The sequence below is a fragment of the Solea senegalensis genome, linkage group LG13 (genome assembly GCF_019176455.1).
Source record: "Solea senegalensis isolate Sse05_10M linkage group LG13, IFAPA_SoseM_1, whole genome shotgun sequence".
NCBI classification, from domain to species: Eukaryota; Metazoa; Chordata; class Actinopteri; order Pleuronectiformes; family Soleidae; genus Solea; species Solea senegalensis.
Window position 1 is genome coordinate 14,664,133 of NC_058033.1, and position 18,538 is coordinate 14,682,670.

The 18,538-nt window shown below is 37.8% G+C and overlaps 1 protein-coding gene across 2 annotated transcripts; it reads right to left on the reverse strand.

The window, feature by feature from the left end:
• Positions 1-1,364: 1,364 nt before the first annotated feature.
• On the reverse strand, positions 1,365-17,048 carry kif4 (kinesin family member 4). 2 transcript variants are annotated; one of them, XM_044042827.1, is made up of 31 exons: positions 16,859-17,048; positions 14,960-15,093; positions 14,700-14,814; positions 14,144-14,334; positions 13,781-13,870; positions 13,286-13,452; positions 12,888-12,982; positions 12,586-12,705; positions 12,108-12,283; positions 11,918-11,979; positions 11,673-11,805; positions 11,432-11,490; positions 11,057-11,162; positions 10,671-10,772; positions 9,731-9,913; positions 9,343-9,446; positions 9,046-9,190; positions 8,402-8,512; positions 8,215-8,298; positions 7,842-7,955; positions 7,515-7,670; positions 7,299-7,396; positions 7,006-7,135; positions 6,576-6,746; positions 6,349-6,468; positions 6,180-6,257; positions 4,995-5,096; positions 4,598-4,765; positions 3,294-3,419; positions 3,070-3,177; positions 1,365-2,118 (listed from the first exon to the last, which is right to left on the reverse strand). In XM_044042827.1, exons 2-31 carry the CDS (start codon positions 15,080-15,082, stop codon positions 1,912-1,914), a joined length of 3,744 nt encoding a protein of 1,247 aa, XP_043898762.1. In that variant the 5' UTR covers positions 15,083-15,093; positions 16,859-17,048; the 3' UTR covers positions 1,365-1,911. The 2 variants fall into 2 exon arrangements, with proteins under 2 accessions (XP_043898762.1, XP_043898763.1); XM_044042828.1 differs by having other exon boundaries at positions 16,846-17,048.
• Between the last annotated feature and the right edge of the window lie 1,490 nt (positions 17,049-18,538).

Sequence of the window (18,538 nt, forward strand, 5' to 3'; positions counted from 1 at the left end):
ATCATTCAAGTTTCCAGTGTTTTGTTTTTTTTCAATTCAGGCCACCATCTTTTTACTAAGTGACATTTTTGTGTTTGTGATTTAAAATGTAGTCAAGTACAGTACTTCCAAAACAAAATACAAAGTAAAAGTAAAATTACACATTTTAAAGATTACTTTAAAAAGTACAAGTACACAAAAAACCTGATCAATTACAGTAAAATGAGTAAATGTAATTCATTACTTTTCACCTCTGACAGTAACCGACTGTTTTTGAAGTGAATTGCCCCCTGGGGACAAATAAAGTTTTTTGAATTGAATTAAGTAACAAGTGAATGAAAAATGGTCAAAGTGAAAAAAAAAGAGTAGAGAAAATCCATTTGTAAGAATTTATGCTGAGCTTCGGTACGTACGTATATACTATATATCAACCCTGCAACAAAGAGTAACTTGGTTGACATTGTATTCACTCAATATCAAACAGCAGTGATGTCTATCTTGTTATTTGTTATTAACTCGTCTGTTTCTTCTCTAGACTCTGTTTACAGCCTCACGACTAAATCTGCATTGTCACATCACCACGCGTCTGTCCATGTTTATCGAATGACAGGAGCTCAGGACAAAGACTGAAAGATGTGCACGGGGCCAAACACATGTGTTGTAAGGCCACTGTGACCTTGACCTTTGGTCACCCACAAACCTGAAAACCTAATCCAGGAGTTGTAAACATTTGTTCCAAATTTAAAAAGGATTGCCTTGAGGTAAGAAAGATAAGGTCACAATAATGGAATTGGAATTGTCCACGCCCGCACAAACTGAAAATACAAATAAATTATAGATTTTTTTTTATGTCAGAATAATATGATCATTTATTTGGTCTACTGTTTATTTACTGTTATATACATTTCAAACACAACTAAGTGAAAATCTACGACAGAGTATTAGGGCCAGACTGAGAAGAAAAAATATGTAAATTTTTCAAGAATTAAGTCGTATATTCCAAGAATAAAGTCATAATATTATGACAATAAAGTCATATTATGAGAATTAAGTCCTAATATTCCAAGAATAAAGTCGTAATATTATGACAATAAAGTCGTACTATTATGAGATCAAAGTCATAACATTCTGAGAATAAAGTTGTAAGACTCTGAGAATAAAATCGTAATATTATGGGAATGAAGTTGTAATATTACGAGAATTAAGTCATTATTAATCAAGGCGTTCAGCTGCCACCTGCGACAACATGAGAAAAGCAGTGTAAATCTTAAAATTAAATGATACAAAACCGAACATTACGAGAATAAAGTCGTACTATTACGACTTTATAAATAAATAAATAGAGAATAAATAGAGAAAGACATATTAAACACAAAGACATAAAATGACTTAGCCAGTTTGCTTTGTTTTATTTTATTCTTCTGAATGTTTGGCGAGATTTACAAGAGACACATTAAAGAAAAAGAAATACATTACATTACTTTCCATCATTTAATGATACCACTAGTGCACTTGACAAAACATTGTTTTCTTTTTAAAAAGACTTTATTCAGCTCTAACACTATAAGCACAGTTTGAAAAAACACCTTCAAGTATGTGTTGAATGGAGCTTGTATAAAAATGTGACAGTCGATTAGTGGAAAAATGATTAGCAAAGTATTTTTTAGTTCTAATTTTTTATGTAATAGATGAAAAGTAAAACTTTCATAGGAGGCCTGGTCATCTCATTCTGAACTCCAGAAAACAATCCAATGCTATTCACAGTCTTTTTGTTACCATCTACAGGGGGAAAAAAACAACAAGGTGATTTACAGTCTACTTTCAAGTCACACGACAAAACAGTTAAATCACATGTAAAGAGAAGCTGAAAACATTTAGACAGAACGCACAGAGACACAAACTAAAGTTAAAAGCTCCACCACAGTGTCCGCACTACGATTCCTCTCTGATGGGAGTGCATCCAGAGAAAAAACTGTTCTGGAAACTCGTCAAGATTCGTTTCTTCTTCTTGAGGAAGCTGACTGTTGTTCTGTCCTCGTCGTCGTCCTCCTCCTCCTCCTCCTCCTCAACCAAGAGGGGCTTCCTGACCATCTTCAGGTCTGCAGAGACATGTCCCATGTCTCCGATTTCTTTGAGCACCTAGAATAATGCACATTATATATAGAGGTTAATTTAAGTTCTTAAGCCTCTGGATGTCTGAGTGGCACTGTAGACCAAATACTGTAGGTTACTGCGTTTGTCTTAATAAGAAGAATACAGTAGACACATACGTAATATGTGATGAGACTAAGACAATTAATCAGTCAGTTTAAACCAGGGGTCTGCAACCTGCAGCTCTTGAGCCACATGTGGCTCTACAACCCCTCTGCAGAGATTAAAAAGCCTCAACTTGTGTTTATGGAAGTCATTCCCGACACTTAAATGCAATAATGTTTACATGAAGAAGTACACATTTGGACACACTTGTCCAGCTTAGGATCCACGTACCTATTTATGCCAGGCAGGTTTCCTCAAGCATGAACTACATGCCAAATCCAAATATTGCTTAATTTATTTCAAAGTGGTTTCATTTTAATTTCAACAACAATGGAAGGACATACATAATTCTGTGTTTTATACATTTTGTTTTTCATAAATGCAACAAACTATTGGTCTTTTATATATATAGTACATCTGTATAAAAACCTTTACACATGTTATTATCTACAATTTATGGGTGTAATAGTTTTTGTGGCTCCACATTATTTTTACTAAGGTGCCCTGGTTTAAAGTGACTTACATGCAGTTTACATAACTGGTAAAACAGAAACAGTCCTGCAATGTAGGAAAGTGCCCTCTAGTGTCCAGTGCATGGAACAGCATTTCTATGCAGCTGGAATGAGACGCCACTGCAACATGGACGTATCTGTAGCCATGAATTTTGTCTTTGGTTGCCTGGTTTTGTGGAATATCGAAGGTGTCTGAAATTTGCTACAAGACTGATTATTAAATCATCGACAATAAAACAGGAAACTGAGGAGTCTCAAATACACGCCAGTCATTCTCAAGGCTGCCTTCAGTATTGCTGAATCGTAGTAGAGTAGAGTTTACCTTCTTTGTGGGAGTACAAGATGGCGGCTTGAAGAAGGTGGTGTTGTCGGGGCTTTCGGGTGTCATGTTTTCAAGTGCCACAGAGTCTCTGGAGACATTTTCCATGTCCTGAGGGCGACATTGAATAATGCTATCGATTTATACCAAATGTATGGAACTGTGTCACACAAACAAAGTATGTTTTTTTTGTCTGTAGGAAACAAAAAATGAATTTAAAGATTAACCTCAGTGGGCGCCTGGTTTTCCATATTTCGACATTTCTCGTGATCGCACTGGCAGTTCTCTCCACACGTCATCTTTCCTTTGCGACACCTGCACTGCTTGTTACCGCAGCGACCTTTACACGCACACTAAACAAAGACAAACACAATCATGGTCTTAGCATCTTCAATTATTATTCCAATTATTATTCCATTATTAAAAAAAAACAAAACACAGCAAACCAGCTGAATGAGATGTTTAATAATCTGCATGTCCTGTATGTACATTCAGCACACATGTACATTACTTCCTTCCTTTAAAAGAGAGGTTTAAAAGAGTAGAGTTCAGGGTTTTTAAAATGTAAACGATAAAATACTGATTGCTGATTACTGATCAACCACTCCTACGTGACAGACACTTAAAATGACTTTGGTGAAAGGTGTGAGCAGTTTACAAATCCACAAAATCAAGCTAGAAAGAGTGAGATAATGTGGCAAACACATTCTTTAAATATTTTAGACTTAAACAGGTATAGATTTTCACTAAATCAGCCGTTTGTTGAGTGTTTTTTCCCTGTGTCAGTGAGAGAAGGCCTCCATGTCTAAGGTTGATTCTCTGTGCAAGTGGCACACACAACACAGTCAGGGCTGACTGTGCTGTGTGTGCTCAGAGTCACAGGCAAGAACGAGCTGTGGATGTTCAGTGCAGCAGATTGTGTGTGGAACAATCACTGATCTGTATTGTTTATTAAAGTAATAAAAAAAGGGTTGTTTTCTCCTCTCTTTATTTTACAATTGAACACTTTTTTTCACTGTGTGTGAAATTCCAAAAGGCAGGACATTCTCTAGTGATATCTAGCATCTTTTCAGGCTGATAGTAGTTACTTTTCATTGACAGTAGTTGGTAGACTGTCAAACAATCTCCAAACACAAGACAATGAATGACAGCGCAAGAGAGAGCTGGGAATAGGACGTCATTGTTTTCCTAAAGTATCGTATTCTCCGTCTACACGGAAACACGAGGGCTGGCGTTCAGTCAGCACAGAGACAGCGTTCCAGGCCCCCTGAAACGCTGTCTCCGTGTTGACTGAACGCCGCTCCGACAAAAAAGGTATGTGTATTTGCACCCTTTATGTCATGGTCTCTAGCAAACACACCTGTACTGCCATTTTAAGGTGAGTGACAACATTTATTAAAAGAAGAAAATACATTTTCTGGTTTGCATCTCTGTGTGTCATTAATTATGTGTCACTGTCTAATGAAGTGACATGGTGGTCAAGCAGGCTGATTAATAACAAAAAAACACCCAGCCCTGCCATGAGTCTTACCCCAGTAGCTTTGGATTTCTTTGAGGCTCTACGTCCCTTCTCAGGTTTCTCAGGACGCCACTCCTCCTCCTCCAGCTCGTTCTCATCCTCACTGGGAGACACCAGGTCTTCGATTTTAATGGCCATGTTCAGCGGCGCTTTAGCTGTGGTGAAGCGCTTCCCTTTAGGCTGTCGATTGCAGAAAGAAGCTAAGAAACTTCAAAATACAACTTTTTCTTTGTATCTACACATTATGTTAAATCAGAAATGATAATGTTCACAGGAGGATCATTCATATTTGGTGTGTGTTGCTATCTTTCAGTTGTCATCTCAGTGGCTACACGTAAATAACCTGACATTAAACGTTAAACACCTGATGTAACCTCATACAAAAGGTAAAACATTTGCAATAACCGACCTTTGGGGGAACATATTCAAAGGAGTCATCTGGGCTCTTTTCACTGTTGGATGAAGGTACCAAGAGTTTCTTCCCACTCACCATCTGGAGCAATGAGAGTTTCTGCAGAGGAAAAAAGAAGTATGGTCTTATTAAGTTTTCTCAGCACTGACTGGACTGTGCTTCAGCTCGAGAGCTTGAGACATGGGCACTCATTCTCAGTGAAAACACATTTTAGCAACATAAAAATGCTACCCTAATAAAGTCAGTCCCTGCTTACTTTTTCTTGCCATTCAACAGCCTTTTACTGAAGTTTGTGTCACAGCATTTTCTCCCTGTAAAATTTCACATCGCCGCACACAAGAACTGTCGATCCACTGCTGCCTTCGTCGGCAAGTTCAAATATGTCATTTGTGAGTTCAGTTTTTCCAATCACATTGAACAGAAGTTACACAAACTTAGCAAAGGAGGCAGCAGTGGAGTAGCAGCTCCTGTGTACCAACAAGTTAAACATTCTTCATGGACTTTTTTGTGAATTGCTGTCTAAGCAGCACTTAAGGAAACATAGACTTAATCAGGAATATCATTTATTAGTGAAGCCTTTTGTTCAGTGGTTGTGTCGTTCTCCTAATCCCATTACCTGGCTGTGTTAGACCAACTTTCAGTACCTCAAACAACTACACTTCCAAAAAATGTCAAAGAAAATAAGCATAAAACCAACCAACCAATCATATTTATGCATTTATACTTATATTTCGATTATGACAAACTACCAGATGATACATTTTGTATTTGCATGTGTTATACAGATATGCTGCTGGTGAACAATAGACCTCATTAAAATGATAAAAAACAGTTAGGCTGAAATGATTACTCAATAAATTGTAAATTGATTACTAAATTAATCATTAACTAATTGATGCATTGGTTTGAGAGTTTAAGTTTTCTGATTTTCGGCTTCTTAAATGTGAATATTATCTGGTTTCTCTGCTCCACGTAACAAAGAAATCATTAAAACAGAATCATTTTGGCTTGTGGATAAAAGAAGACTATGGAGAACATCCATCATTTCCAGGTTTGAAAAACAATGTTCCAAAATTTTATTGACATTTTATGGACCAAACGATTCCTTGAGTAATTGTGAAAATAATCAACAGACTATTTCTTGATGATTATGAAAATATTGTTGTGAAATTTCCCAGTTACCTGTTTGTACTGCTCATTCTGCTCCAACAGTTCCTGGTTCTGCTCACTCAATTCTCTCCGTTTTTCAAGCTCTTCTTCCTGAAATTATGTTCCAAATAATGGCATCATTAATTCATGCATGACTTTGTCCACAACGATGAGAGTTAACTAGATACACTGATTCACAAACCTGAACTTTGAGGCGATGGAGAAGCTCCTTCTCTTTTGAACTATCCTCCTCTTGCTGCTTTGTGTTGTCCGGCTCATTACATATGGGCTTGTTCTGTAACTGGTTAAGGAGGTAAAGCACCTGTGCAAAGAATAGAAAAGCCAATGTATCACACAGTATATCAACAACATGAATAGGCATTTTCCTTTTAGACAGGAATATATGAAAAGAAAAAAAGACGTGGACACCTTCTCTTGATGCCTCTGCTCTAGCTCCACCATCTGCTGCTGATGCTCCACGTCCATGGTTGACATCACATTTCTCTCATCAGCGAGCATCTTCCTTAAATCTTGTGAGTTTCCCTTTTCCTGCATGAGTTCACTCTCCAGCTTGGCACCGGCTGTTTTAGCAGAGACCAGCTATATGAAGAGGGGGTTTGGAAAAGCACAAAAAGAGAGCAGCAGATTAGTACATGATTTACTCACGTAAACACTCGGTGTGTCATTTCTGCTGCAAGTAGTCTCTCAATCAAAACAAAATTCATAGTTTAATGACATCGGGAAGCATTGTTGTTTGGCTCTGGAGTCTGAACTCCACAAAGTTGAATGGTAATGATGACACCACTAACAGCAGCTTGAACACACAGGTGATATAACTTCCTAAAAGAAAAATAATCACCTCAGATATCAAGACTTTAAGGGCACACTTGGCGTCCACTATGCTGTTGATGCTGTCTAAACGCTGTTTCAAACGCCCCTCGCTGTCTGCAACAAGAAGTTTCTGCTGCAGGTCGGCAATCTGGGCGTTCCTGTTAAAATACAAAGATTAAACGATCACACTGCTGAAAAGCAAAATGCAATTTATGAAATAACCTTGTTTGAAAAGAGTCCCTGAATTAATGGATTTTTACTTTACTTTGATGTACAAAAATCTAATCAATTGTTGAGAATGAGCTGGTTTTTCAGACTCACCTGAGACTCATTTCTGTCTCCAGGTTCTCCACCTGTTTGGTCAGAGGCGTTTCCAGCGCCCCATGGCTCTCCAGCTCGGAAATGATCAGTGTACGACGCTGCATTCAAAGACATACACACACACAAAGTAAAACTTTTTTTGTTTTTACTCTGATAGTGCAATTAAAGTCTTTAATTATCGGTTTGGTCAACATTCTGTGTTAATGAGTAACTCACCCTGATTTTGGAGGCAGGCCTCTCTCCAGCCTCGAGCTGCTGTTTGAGGTGGTTGATCTCCTGAGCCAAGACCTTTCTGTCGTCCAGGAGATCACCGAGGTGCCGCCGAGCCTCCTCCGTACTCACCATCACCTCCACTTCATTGAGGAGCCATGTCTAATCACATAGATACAGAGTAAACACCAACATATATGAAAAATATGACTATACTCTTGAAAATGGAACATTTCATGCACCTTCTCAAGTTGGGTAATGGTATTTTCTTCAACGGTGCAACTAAATAAACGTGATTGTAACGACAGAGACATGTTAGAACACGTTTCCTACCTTAACTCTTGAAGCAGCCGATTCTATCCCTCTGTTGTGAATATCTTTACGTTTCTCTGCCACCTCACTTCTCTTCTGCAGGGCATCTTTCAACCGTTTGTTTGCAGCTGCAGCCTACAGAAAAAAAAGGACTTGCAATTAACTACTTTAAATTATTTAAAATTACACTCAATTCAAGCTGTTTCACATATTCCAAGTGAGGTGATAAGAAGAAAGTGTGTTTGCAACTAGGAGGGTGCACCAGAGAAAATTCCATTCTGGATATCAAATACAATCTATATTTGGTATATTACCTATGTTGAACATATTAAAGGGCAATATATTAGAATATATTAGAATATATTAGAAATAACAGACAAGAGACAAAACTTACCTCTTCAGTTTTGCGACGCAAAATATTGGCCTGTTTCTGGAAATCCCTCTCAAGTTTCAGTAAGTCGTACTGGCGCTTACGATCCTGGTAAAAATAAAAGGAGAACAAAGAACCTAACTCATAAAAAGGCAAAAACACTGAGGGAATCAGACAAAATGACATGTGTGTGAGGCGGGTGTTCACAAACCTTCTCCTTCAGCTGCAGCACCTCCCTGTCCTTCTTGCTCTTCCAGTGTCTGAATTTCTCAGAGTCATCCCTCATCTGCCTCATCAGCTGTGTTCGCTGGGTCTTCATTGACTGTGAGAAACAATGTTATTGTACTTGGGATTCTTAAATATCTCTTCTGACTTTGTCACCTCCTTGCCCAATTTGAATGATTAAAAAAAGTGTTCAAATCATGTAAAATTCAGCAACATTCTCTGCCCTGAATCAATGGTGACTGTGCGTCACCATTTGTACAGAAAGTTTACGGAAATGCTACGGTATCAAATCACCTGTTCAACAAATGTGTAGAGAATTATTGGCAGCAGTTTAACGACAAACACTGAGCTGGTTTAGCTCCCTCTATCAGTGGTGCTGAAGCCCCACAGCAGGAGTCTGATCTTTCTGTTCTCCTCTACTTAATGTCCTCCTCTTTAGGAATTACGCAGAGCTTTTACACGTGTTTTGCATCAAGGTAAGACTATGACATCTCAGCTACATATGTCTAAACAATAGAAATATCAGGAAAATGTTCTTTCATCAAAATTTATACTAATCCATGTTTAACGGTTGGTTCAATGCACCCATTAACATCATCATTAGTATATGTAAATAGAATCACGTCTTACATGTATCTCCTGCGTGAGCTTGCTGACTTTCTGGACAGATGATTCTTTGAGTTTGAGCAGTTTTGACTGATCGAACAGCCTCTTCTTCATGTCTGTGAGCTGAGCCTCAAGCTCCTGCAGCCTCTTTCTCCGCTGCTCACTGAGCCTACAAGAAAGTAGTGAATGTCAGACGATGGAGGTCAGGAGTGAGCGCTCATTAAATTACCTTTGAAATATTACATAAAGATGCATCAATTCCATAAATAAGCAAAAATATTTTAGATACAGTCAAACGTTAATAAAAATCTGTGTTCATACTTAGCCTGGTTAGTGTCTTTCTTTGCAGACTGAAGTGCTAAAACAAGTTCCTGTTTCTCCTTCTGCAGAGATTCCACTGAAGACTGTAAAATATGCACGTTTTTCTGTAGGACACACAAAAATGTTCCACTTGAGAAAAATAATCCATATCATGAAACAAAAAGACTTTAAGAGCTTTAAACTTAATGTTTCCAATGCTCAAATGATCCATACATAAAATTTTAACATGTGCATAGTACAGTATTTTGTCTGCGATAACAAACATTTACCCTTACCAAATGTTCTTAATATTAATAAACTTTATAGAAACCTAAATAATACTGATAAGGATCAAAGATCTCCAGTAAAATTACTGTCAGAGTCAAAAATGAATCAAAGGTTCTCATACCTGATGTTCGGTTTGCATTGGCTCCAACTGGCTGTCGTTCTGGCACATTTTCCTAACAAAAGCCTCCTTCAAACTCAAAACTTTATTCAGCTCAATCAGTTCCTTGGAGAGCTGAGCCTGTCGCAGTGCATGATGGGTTGCAAAAGCCTCTGGGGAGTCCTTACTCACATTGGCAGGAGCATCCTGTTTAATTTGTGAGAGGAAGGAAATATCTTAAATTACATTTAGTTCAGAAGTTAAAAGGGGAAGGAGAAAATACATAACCACCATCCAGTGTGCAAAAGATGCTTTTTTTTTCTTTTGAAGTTTTACATCAGCTCCTAAACCAAACAAGCTCTACTCTCTTCAGTTTACTCTACTAAGGTTGTTATATATACAAATATATATGGTCATTAGTAGTGGTTAGCATTCTTGCCTTTGCAGCAAGATGACCCGGGTTCACAACCCTGTCAGAACACGCCTTTCTGCATGGAGTTTACATGTTCTCTCCGCGTGTGCATGGGTTTTCTGCAGGTTCTACGGTTTCCTCCCACAGTCTAAAACATGCAATATGGGGATTGGGTAAATTGGACACTCTAAATTGACCGCGAGTGTGAGAATGGATGGTTGTTTGCCTCTATATGTGGTCATGTGATGGACTGGGTGTATCCTGCCTTTCGCACTACATCAGCTGAGATTGGGACTATTGCGATATTACAATGTCTCGATTATTGTGTCACTCTAAACATAAATACTGAGGTAAATTTACCTCACAGTTATTTGTCATTTATTTGTTTTGCTGCTGATGTGAAAAGGTCTCAAGGCTAATTGGAAAACAAAACATGCCAACTATCATTAATTCATAACAAATTGAAATAAAACAAAAGCACAGTAACACTGAAAAGGATTCTGACAAATGCAATTTCATGTCAACAATGAGAGAACTTAAACGTCAACATACTGCTGAAGACTCGTCTGCTGCATTTTTACTGCCATTCCCAGAAACCTCTTCCTCTCCTGCAGCCATAGCGTCGATGGAGGCAGCGATGCCTGCACTTTCAGTCTTAGACGAGCCAACAAACAGTGAAACAGTGAGTCAACGTTATCAAAAATTGTACTGAGAACATAAACATCATCCAGTGGCAAATTTACATTGTGTAAAACCTCAGGATTCATTTTAAAAGCTTTTACTCAAATTGCAAAATGCAGCTGTTTGAAGTACTTAGATACCTGCCAATTAAACATCAGCTTGTGCAAAAAAAAGACTTAATTCACTCAAAATTGAAATCCATTGCAGATTTCTATATTACTACGCTCTATGCTTTGGTGCATAGTTGACTTTTCTACCTTGAGCTCTATGATGACTTCTTGTAGGTTCCTCATCACTTCAACATTCTCCTTCAGTTCCTGATCTTCCAGAGTCTCCAGCAATTTCTCAAGATCGACAGTGCATCTGAAATAAACACCAATTCAGAGTGAGGCTGAATATAATGTCAATACACCTTCTACATAAGATCTAGTCAGATTAGAACTCTTAACTAAAGATGGTGTTTTGTGACTAAAACATGTAAAATGTTAGATTTCCAGAGTGTCTGTATGCAACAAATAGAAATCACATATATACACTTAAAGAATGTCTTGACATTTTGTCATAGTGTACTTTTGTGTCTTAGACCTTGGTCTGACCAAAGCTCTCCATGCTTCATGACTTGCATGACTTACGCTGCATGATGCTGCAGTTGTTCCATTTTGCTTTGTAGTTTCTCATTTGCTTGTTCCGTCTATAAAAACATGGACAATACAAAACAGTGAAATGACAGATAAAAAACTTCTGAACAGCATTATTAAAAGGTATTCGTTTTAAGCTATTGCCTTTGAACAAATCTATGCATTTTTACCAGTGCGTTCAGCATTGATTTTTTTTTTTTTTAAAAAAGGAGATAAAAGTAAAGATTCTCATTACAATAATGATCTTCTCAAACATGAAAGCGGTCTGTCCAGCGGCCTCACTCAGCTCTCTGCTCAGCTTATTGTTCTCATCCTGCAGAGCGCGGTTTCTTTCCAGCAGCTTGGTAACCTTCTCCGTTGACTCTGGCCTGGAACAAAAGGGACTACGTAACTGCTGCAGCCTTTTGTTATGGGTAGCACTGCATATAACACTGTGCGCATTTATCTTGTATTACGTAACCGGGACATTTTGTACCTTACCCGGAAAGCACTGGGGCAACTCCTCCACGAGCATGCAGCAGCATCACTTGCAGTTCCTGAACCTGAGGTTTGAATCAAGACACTGAATGTCAAAGGCTGTGTATCATACACTCTCAGTATGTCAAACAGGATTCAATTCAAAATATTTTCAACCTGGAAAGCAACAGTGGCTTTTTAGTTGTGTCTTTACCTGCTGTTTCAAACGGTTCATTTCTGCAGCTCTGGGGTCAACATTGACAACAGGTTTGTTTTTAATCTTGCGAGCTCTGTCAGCATATCGGAGGGTGTTGATCGTCTCCTCCATATTTGAGTCTGCAGGACTGATGCATGCAATCATCAGAGTGTGGCTGTTGCCTCCAAGGGAGTCTGAGCGAACAAACACAAGGAAAAGAATCTGCAGTCATTACCTGGGTTGTATTAGTGCAGCTTTGTACACCTGTTATGTGTATGAAAAAGTAATGCAGCCATATTTATAATAGAGAAGGTAGTAAGGGTAAGCAAAGTAAAGGTAGTTACAATGACAAATGGAGTAAAGAAGCTTTAAAGCAGAGAAAGGCACGATGAACCCTGGATGTTTTCTGAAAAGCATCATGTTTGAAGATCCTAAATGTAAGATGAGATCTGAGACGGACCTAATGCAACTTTTGAACATATAAATCAAAGCCTACCTTGCAGCAGGCGGGTGAGCTTGGAGTCTCTGTAAGGAACAAAGACGTTTTTCTTGCTTTCATCCCCCAGTGCACTGATCACATTACCCAAAGACAAAAGGCCACGGTTGATGCTGATGCCTAAAGATGAAAATAAAATAATACAATAAATATTATGTTATGCTATTACAGTTAGAGTTAAATTACAAATAAAGGGCATGTGCAGTTTTGCACTGTAGCATTTACACAATTTGGAAAAACCATCAAGTGAGGGTTGAGGAGATTAAATTAGTAAACTAAATTAGTGGAATTAATATTGTTACCTTCTTTCAAACGATCTCCCTCTGCTTTGGTTTTCTTTTGTCTCTCTGACCCAGCTAAATCCACAAGGTGCAACTTTGAAACAACTGAGTCAGCTCTGCAACAAAACAATATAAAAAATATAGCAAAATAATAAGTTAATAATAATGTATATTAATGCAATATTTATGCTGCATCACACAACCACACTGAAACACACAATGTGAAATGTTAGCCTGTTTTGTAAAGGTCTTTAAATTAAATCTACATTTACCTGACCTCTACAACCTTCACTCAGACACAAACATCTAACTATCTTGACATTTCTCACAATTACTGATCAGGCTAATTTGTTATCTGATGCCCAAAGTCTATCAGGCCAAAATATGATAGTGATTACGTGAGAAACCAGGAAACTGACTTGTCTGTCCCTCTGCGTTGCTCCAGTGTGATGGTGAAGATAGCATGTGAGCGCGAAGAAGCGGCGTTCATTGCCGTTGAGCCCACAGTGCGAGCAGAGTTTCCCAGCTCAAGACATCCCACCATCTCATGGGCAGAGAACACCTGCCTCTCAGTCAATCCAACAATCTGTAAAATACGGCCGCAACCACAAAAGTAATAGTTCAGTTTCTTTGAAATTAACTAAAAACAATAATAATCAGATGCACAGTATGTGAAAATAAGTTAGTAAAAAGTGATTGACCAAGAGTTTCTGTTTAGAACCGTGGTTTACTATTTACTACAGGACATTGAACGCAACACACAGGCTATTGAAACCATCCACAGTGAATTCTATCTTTCTCATATATAGTAAGAGTATGCTTCAGCTTACTCTAACTGTGTCAAGTTGGCTCTGGCTTGGTGTAGTGTAGCATAATTATTTATTTATTTGTTTTTTTTAATGTCAACCACTTACCTTGATGCCATCTTTGGGGTCTTCCCGTATGCTGAGGGTAGGTTTATCTTTAGACGAACACAGCAAGTCCAATATGTCTTCATTATAGATCTAACACAATAGGAAACAAGGCAATCAGAGATGGCAGACTTCACCCCATTCAAAATTCTTGGGCCTCTGTTGCTCATATTGCAAGCAAGTGTGGAAACACAGACACACACAGTCATCAAAAACAATACTTCACTCCCACTCCCACTCCGTGGGTTGAAGTAATAATGTATTGCTCTATAGTACATTGAAGACTACATGGTATGGTATAACAAATATAATTTACAAAAAAGAATACAAATTAATACACTAAATGGGAAGTATAAATCCACCAACCTCCAGATAGGATACTGCCAGATGAAATTCACAGTCCGTCCTTTTCTCCCTTTCCTCAAAGATTTTCCTGATGACTCGTGGAATAACCCCAACTAACTGATCATTCTCCTGTGCTGATGTGTATGTTCCTCCCATGGAAAAGGTCTTTCCTGATCCAGTTTGTCCATATGCAAGAACTGTAGCATGGTAGCCTACAAAGCAGACAATTCAGTAAGTAAATGAAATGAGAAAAAAATAAACGCTAATCCACTGATTTGATTGGCTAAGAGGCATTAGATGATGATTTACAACAAAGGTAATCGTATGCATTTTATGGATGGCTGGTGCCACAAATACTACAAAAGCTGTGCCAGTTAAAATACAAAGGCTCCATCAAAATGTGGCAAATATCAATGATTCATCAGTAGAGGATCAGGTCCAGTTAGGGTGGCGTCTGGGGCCTGATCTGGATCACTGTCCACCTTTTACTAAACTTCTGCCCTACATGGTTTCATACCAGTATCAGGGTAGAACAACAAAAACAGAAGAATTCTTATTTTTTTTAAAATGCAGCTACCTTTGAAAAGGCCATACAGTAAGGGGGACACTGCGGTGCTGTAGACCTCCTCTTGTTCAGCAGCGGGATCAAACACATAATCATAGGTGAAAGCCTTCTCTGTGCCGACAATCACCTGAAAAGCAAACACTTTCAATTTGTGCGCACAGTGTTTAGTGCAGTGAAACACATATGGATATAATTGACATGGTACAAAAATATTAGTCTTAAAGACAGACAAGGTACAAACCAAATATTTTCTTAAATTGTTAAGCACATACCTGTGGCTGCCCGGGCACGAACGTGAGACAGCACTGACATCCTTCATTGATTTCTTTGGGTACCAAAGGACGACATCTCAAAGCAACCCGCACTGGGATCACCTTAGCGTCCTCATGTGACATGGTTTAAAAATCTATGAGACAGGAAACACAACAAGGATGTTCTAACAAACCAATAATTCTAGAGAGTCCAAGTTATGTTGCAATCATTTCAACAGGCAGAGGACTTTTTTTTTGCCAATTTTTAGCATTTATAGTTTTCAGATGTTAAAAATTAATAGAGCAGCTAACAACTATTTTAATTTAAAGAGTAGTGGTGTCCTGAGCAAGGAATGAGGTCACACACCCTGTGTGTGTGTGTTGAGATCCAAGCGTCCCTGTTCTTTGTTTTAGTCACCAGTCAGGGCAAACTTTTAGTACACGATCATGTGGGTCCCTCCCTAAGTTAAAACTGAGATGACAGTCCAGTATAGCGCCCTTACAGATCCAATTAAAAAATCTTATTCCTCAGCAAAAAAGGTCCAATATCTGTTTAATGTCCATCTGTCTTTTGTCTAGTGTGAAAAGATACAAGATTTATTCCTGGGTGAAGATGACCCTGCATTGGTTTGAATTTGGTCCAGCTATAAACCTGTCACCTGGTCACTACAGTGTTGCAAGACTAAGTACAACCACAAAATCAATTTTAAAAATACACATTTACTGACTGAAGTGTCTCACACAGAGGCTTGGACACTGACAGGAGTACCACTCTGTTGGCAGATTCCTTTTTTACCAGTCTTCATTAAATTGTGCCTGCTTAGCACGCCACGCAGCACTAATACCTCATGTACACCAAAAATGTTTTTGTATACACAGGGTGTGTATACAATAAAATATTAACATACTTTGCACACTTATTTAGAGGCAGATGTACACTTTCTTCACTGTACAATAAACATAAAAAAAAAATAGTTGGAGAGGGTACTAGCATGGAAGTCAAGCTTATTCAGCCTTAGTCATAGAGAATACAGAATCTTGCTGATATCCAATAATATATTTTAAAGCCAATATCAGACAGTGTCGTGCTGGTAATATTGTGCATTCCTAATTCTAATATTCTATTCCTTAGTCACTATATATCTGTGGTGTATGTCCTTATATTTTATAATAATACTCATTATTTGATGTATAGCTGTGGAGTGCATTGCTATATTTATGTTTTGTTTTTGTTTTTTTTGTACATTTGTGTTTACTCAGTATTAAGTGTGGTGACTTAAATAATTAATAAAATGATAAGAGGCCATATTTTGTACAGCTGGATTTTGCTACAGAATTTGTATTGACATTTTAACATGTGTCTGTCTCTTTGGGTTTACTAGTTGTACAGTATGTTAAAGATGCTACACGAGAATAACGTTTTCATTATAAGACCGTGGTTTATTAAACTTATAATGTTTCCACATCGCAGCAGTATCACCGTGAGTTAATAGTCAGACTATCACTGCAGTCAGTCCATTATTCACTATAAATGAAGCTCAGGATGACGCCATAACTTCATAACGATAGACCACGTCCGGAGAAACTGACACCGAGCAGTGCAACCCTGGAAGTTTACAATTCTGGGGCAGAAAATCTCTGCGTACTCGGTCGGTCTCTGTATGATACACAAGGAAACTAGCTAACAACACCTAAAGTTTAACTCGCTGAAGACGTACTGAAATTTAAACCAGAGACTGTGTTTTTTGCGGTAATTAAAGTGCATTTTTATTGACTTGACATCAGCAGCGGTCGGGTAACAAACTGTCGTTCGCCACGTTCACAGATTATACTTATAAATAAGTTACAATGACTTTAGCAGAGGGGTAGCGGTAACTAGCTTTGTTGCAGTTATTAGCAGTACGTACATTTTAACGTTACCTCTCCACGTTTCCTCCAGTGCCACGAAAGCTGCGGCTCTCGATAACGGTGAGTGTCTTACCAGCCTTAATAAAACGTTTACTTTCGACTGTTTGTTCTTGTTAACATTTGTCCTTTTCCAAATGAATATGGCCCAGGCCGACCTCTGTAAAATGAGTGTTGTCACTGCCCGCCACTTTCAAACATCCAGCTCCTCCTCCGTGGATAAGCACCGGATAGAGCACCGCCCCTCTGTCTGCCTTGCAGTATTTTTTTCAGTGGCCACTCGTGGTACTGCAACAAAAAATACTCAAGCGGCCCACAAGGCAAATGTCCCATTAACCACAATCATATTGAGACACCTGTGAAAGTGTTCACGGGACACCTCGAGACATGGACATATACATTGATTGATCTATATATCCTATGTTTTACATGTATGGAGTTTCATATTTGTAAAACTTTCCTTAAGGCCGTAAAAAGACCAAAAAGCTTATTTCTCTGAGTGAGTTCACAGCTGTGTATGAGCACACCAACTTGCGGTCATTTGGGAACGGTGCTACTTGCCAACAAAATGTACGATAAGACAGAGAGATAACAGTATGGGGAAATGTGAATAAATTACTTTTACTCTTATATTATGACAAAGCAGGTATTATTTATTTATTCGTCACTCATTAGCATTTATTTTCAAACTTATTATCGATGTAGCCACTGTGTCATTGATGCATTGAGGATTGAGAGAAACACATTAACTATAGTTGAATATAAAGATGTTGTGTGGAAGAATCTGGAGTTTAACAATACTTTTAACACATTGCTAATTTTCTCACGTTATAGTCTGCAGATTTTCTGGCCCGACTTTATTTTAAAAAAACAGTATGATCACTATAGTAATATAACATCAATATTATAACGATGTTAGTAGTAATAATAAAAATCACTTATTTGTAAAGTATCTTTCCGAAAACAGTTACAATTTACTGTACATTTTTTTAAACCAAAATACAAAGCAGAGGAAAACAACAAAAACAAAACTATTTTATTCATTGATTTACATGCAATGGATTTGTACTTTTTGTAACAATAATGGCCAATTGGACAATTAAACAATAATGTTTAAAATCCCTGAGCTCTGTGACAGCAACATTTGTGGACAATACCTTTTTTATACACAAAAATAGAATACAATTTTGTCTTGAGAAATTAATTCAAATTATACATGCAGTCTTTCAAACTTATTGAAGGACATAAAGTCCTACGATTGTATGACATAATGAAAACTCACCCCGATGTTTCAGAAATCTGAGTTGATACATTTCCCTTTTATGCTATTTATTGTATTTACTGTATTTTATTTACTTGTGCACTTTTCCCTCAAATGCCATTTGTACTTTATCAGTCAAAATGCCATATGTGTTATTGTTGTCAATGTAAATGGATGTTGTACAATTTTAAAATAAAAACAAAAACGTTCATGGACGTAAAACTGTTAAAACATAAAGTGGCATTACATATATGTTTGATGCTATCAAATAAACATCCAATTAACGGACACATGTTCCACAGTTACCAAGGTACCCACAGTGTGTTTTTTCACAGTTTTCCCAGAGACAATTTTGTATTTTGTGGCCATTGTGATTATTAGCATAAAGTATATATCCATGAAATGAAGAGCTGAGGTGGATTGACATTTTTAAA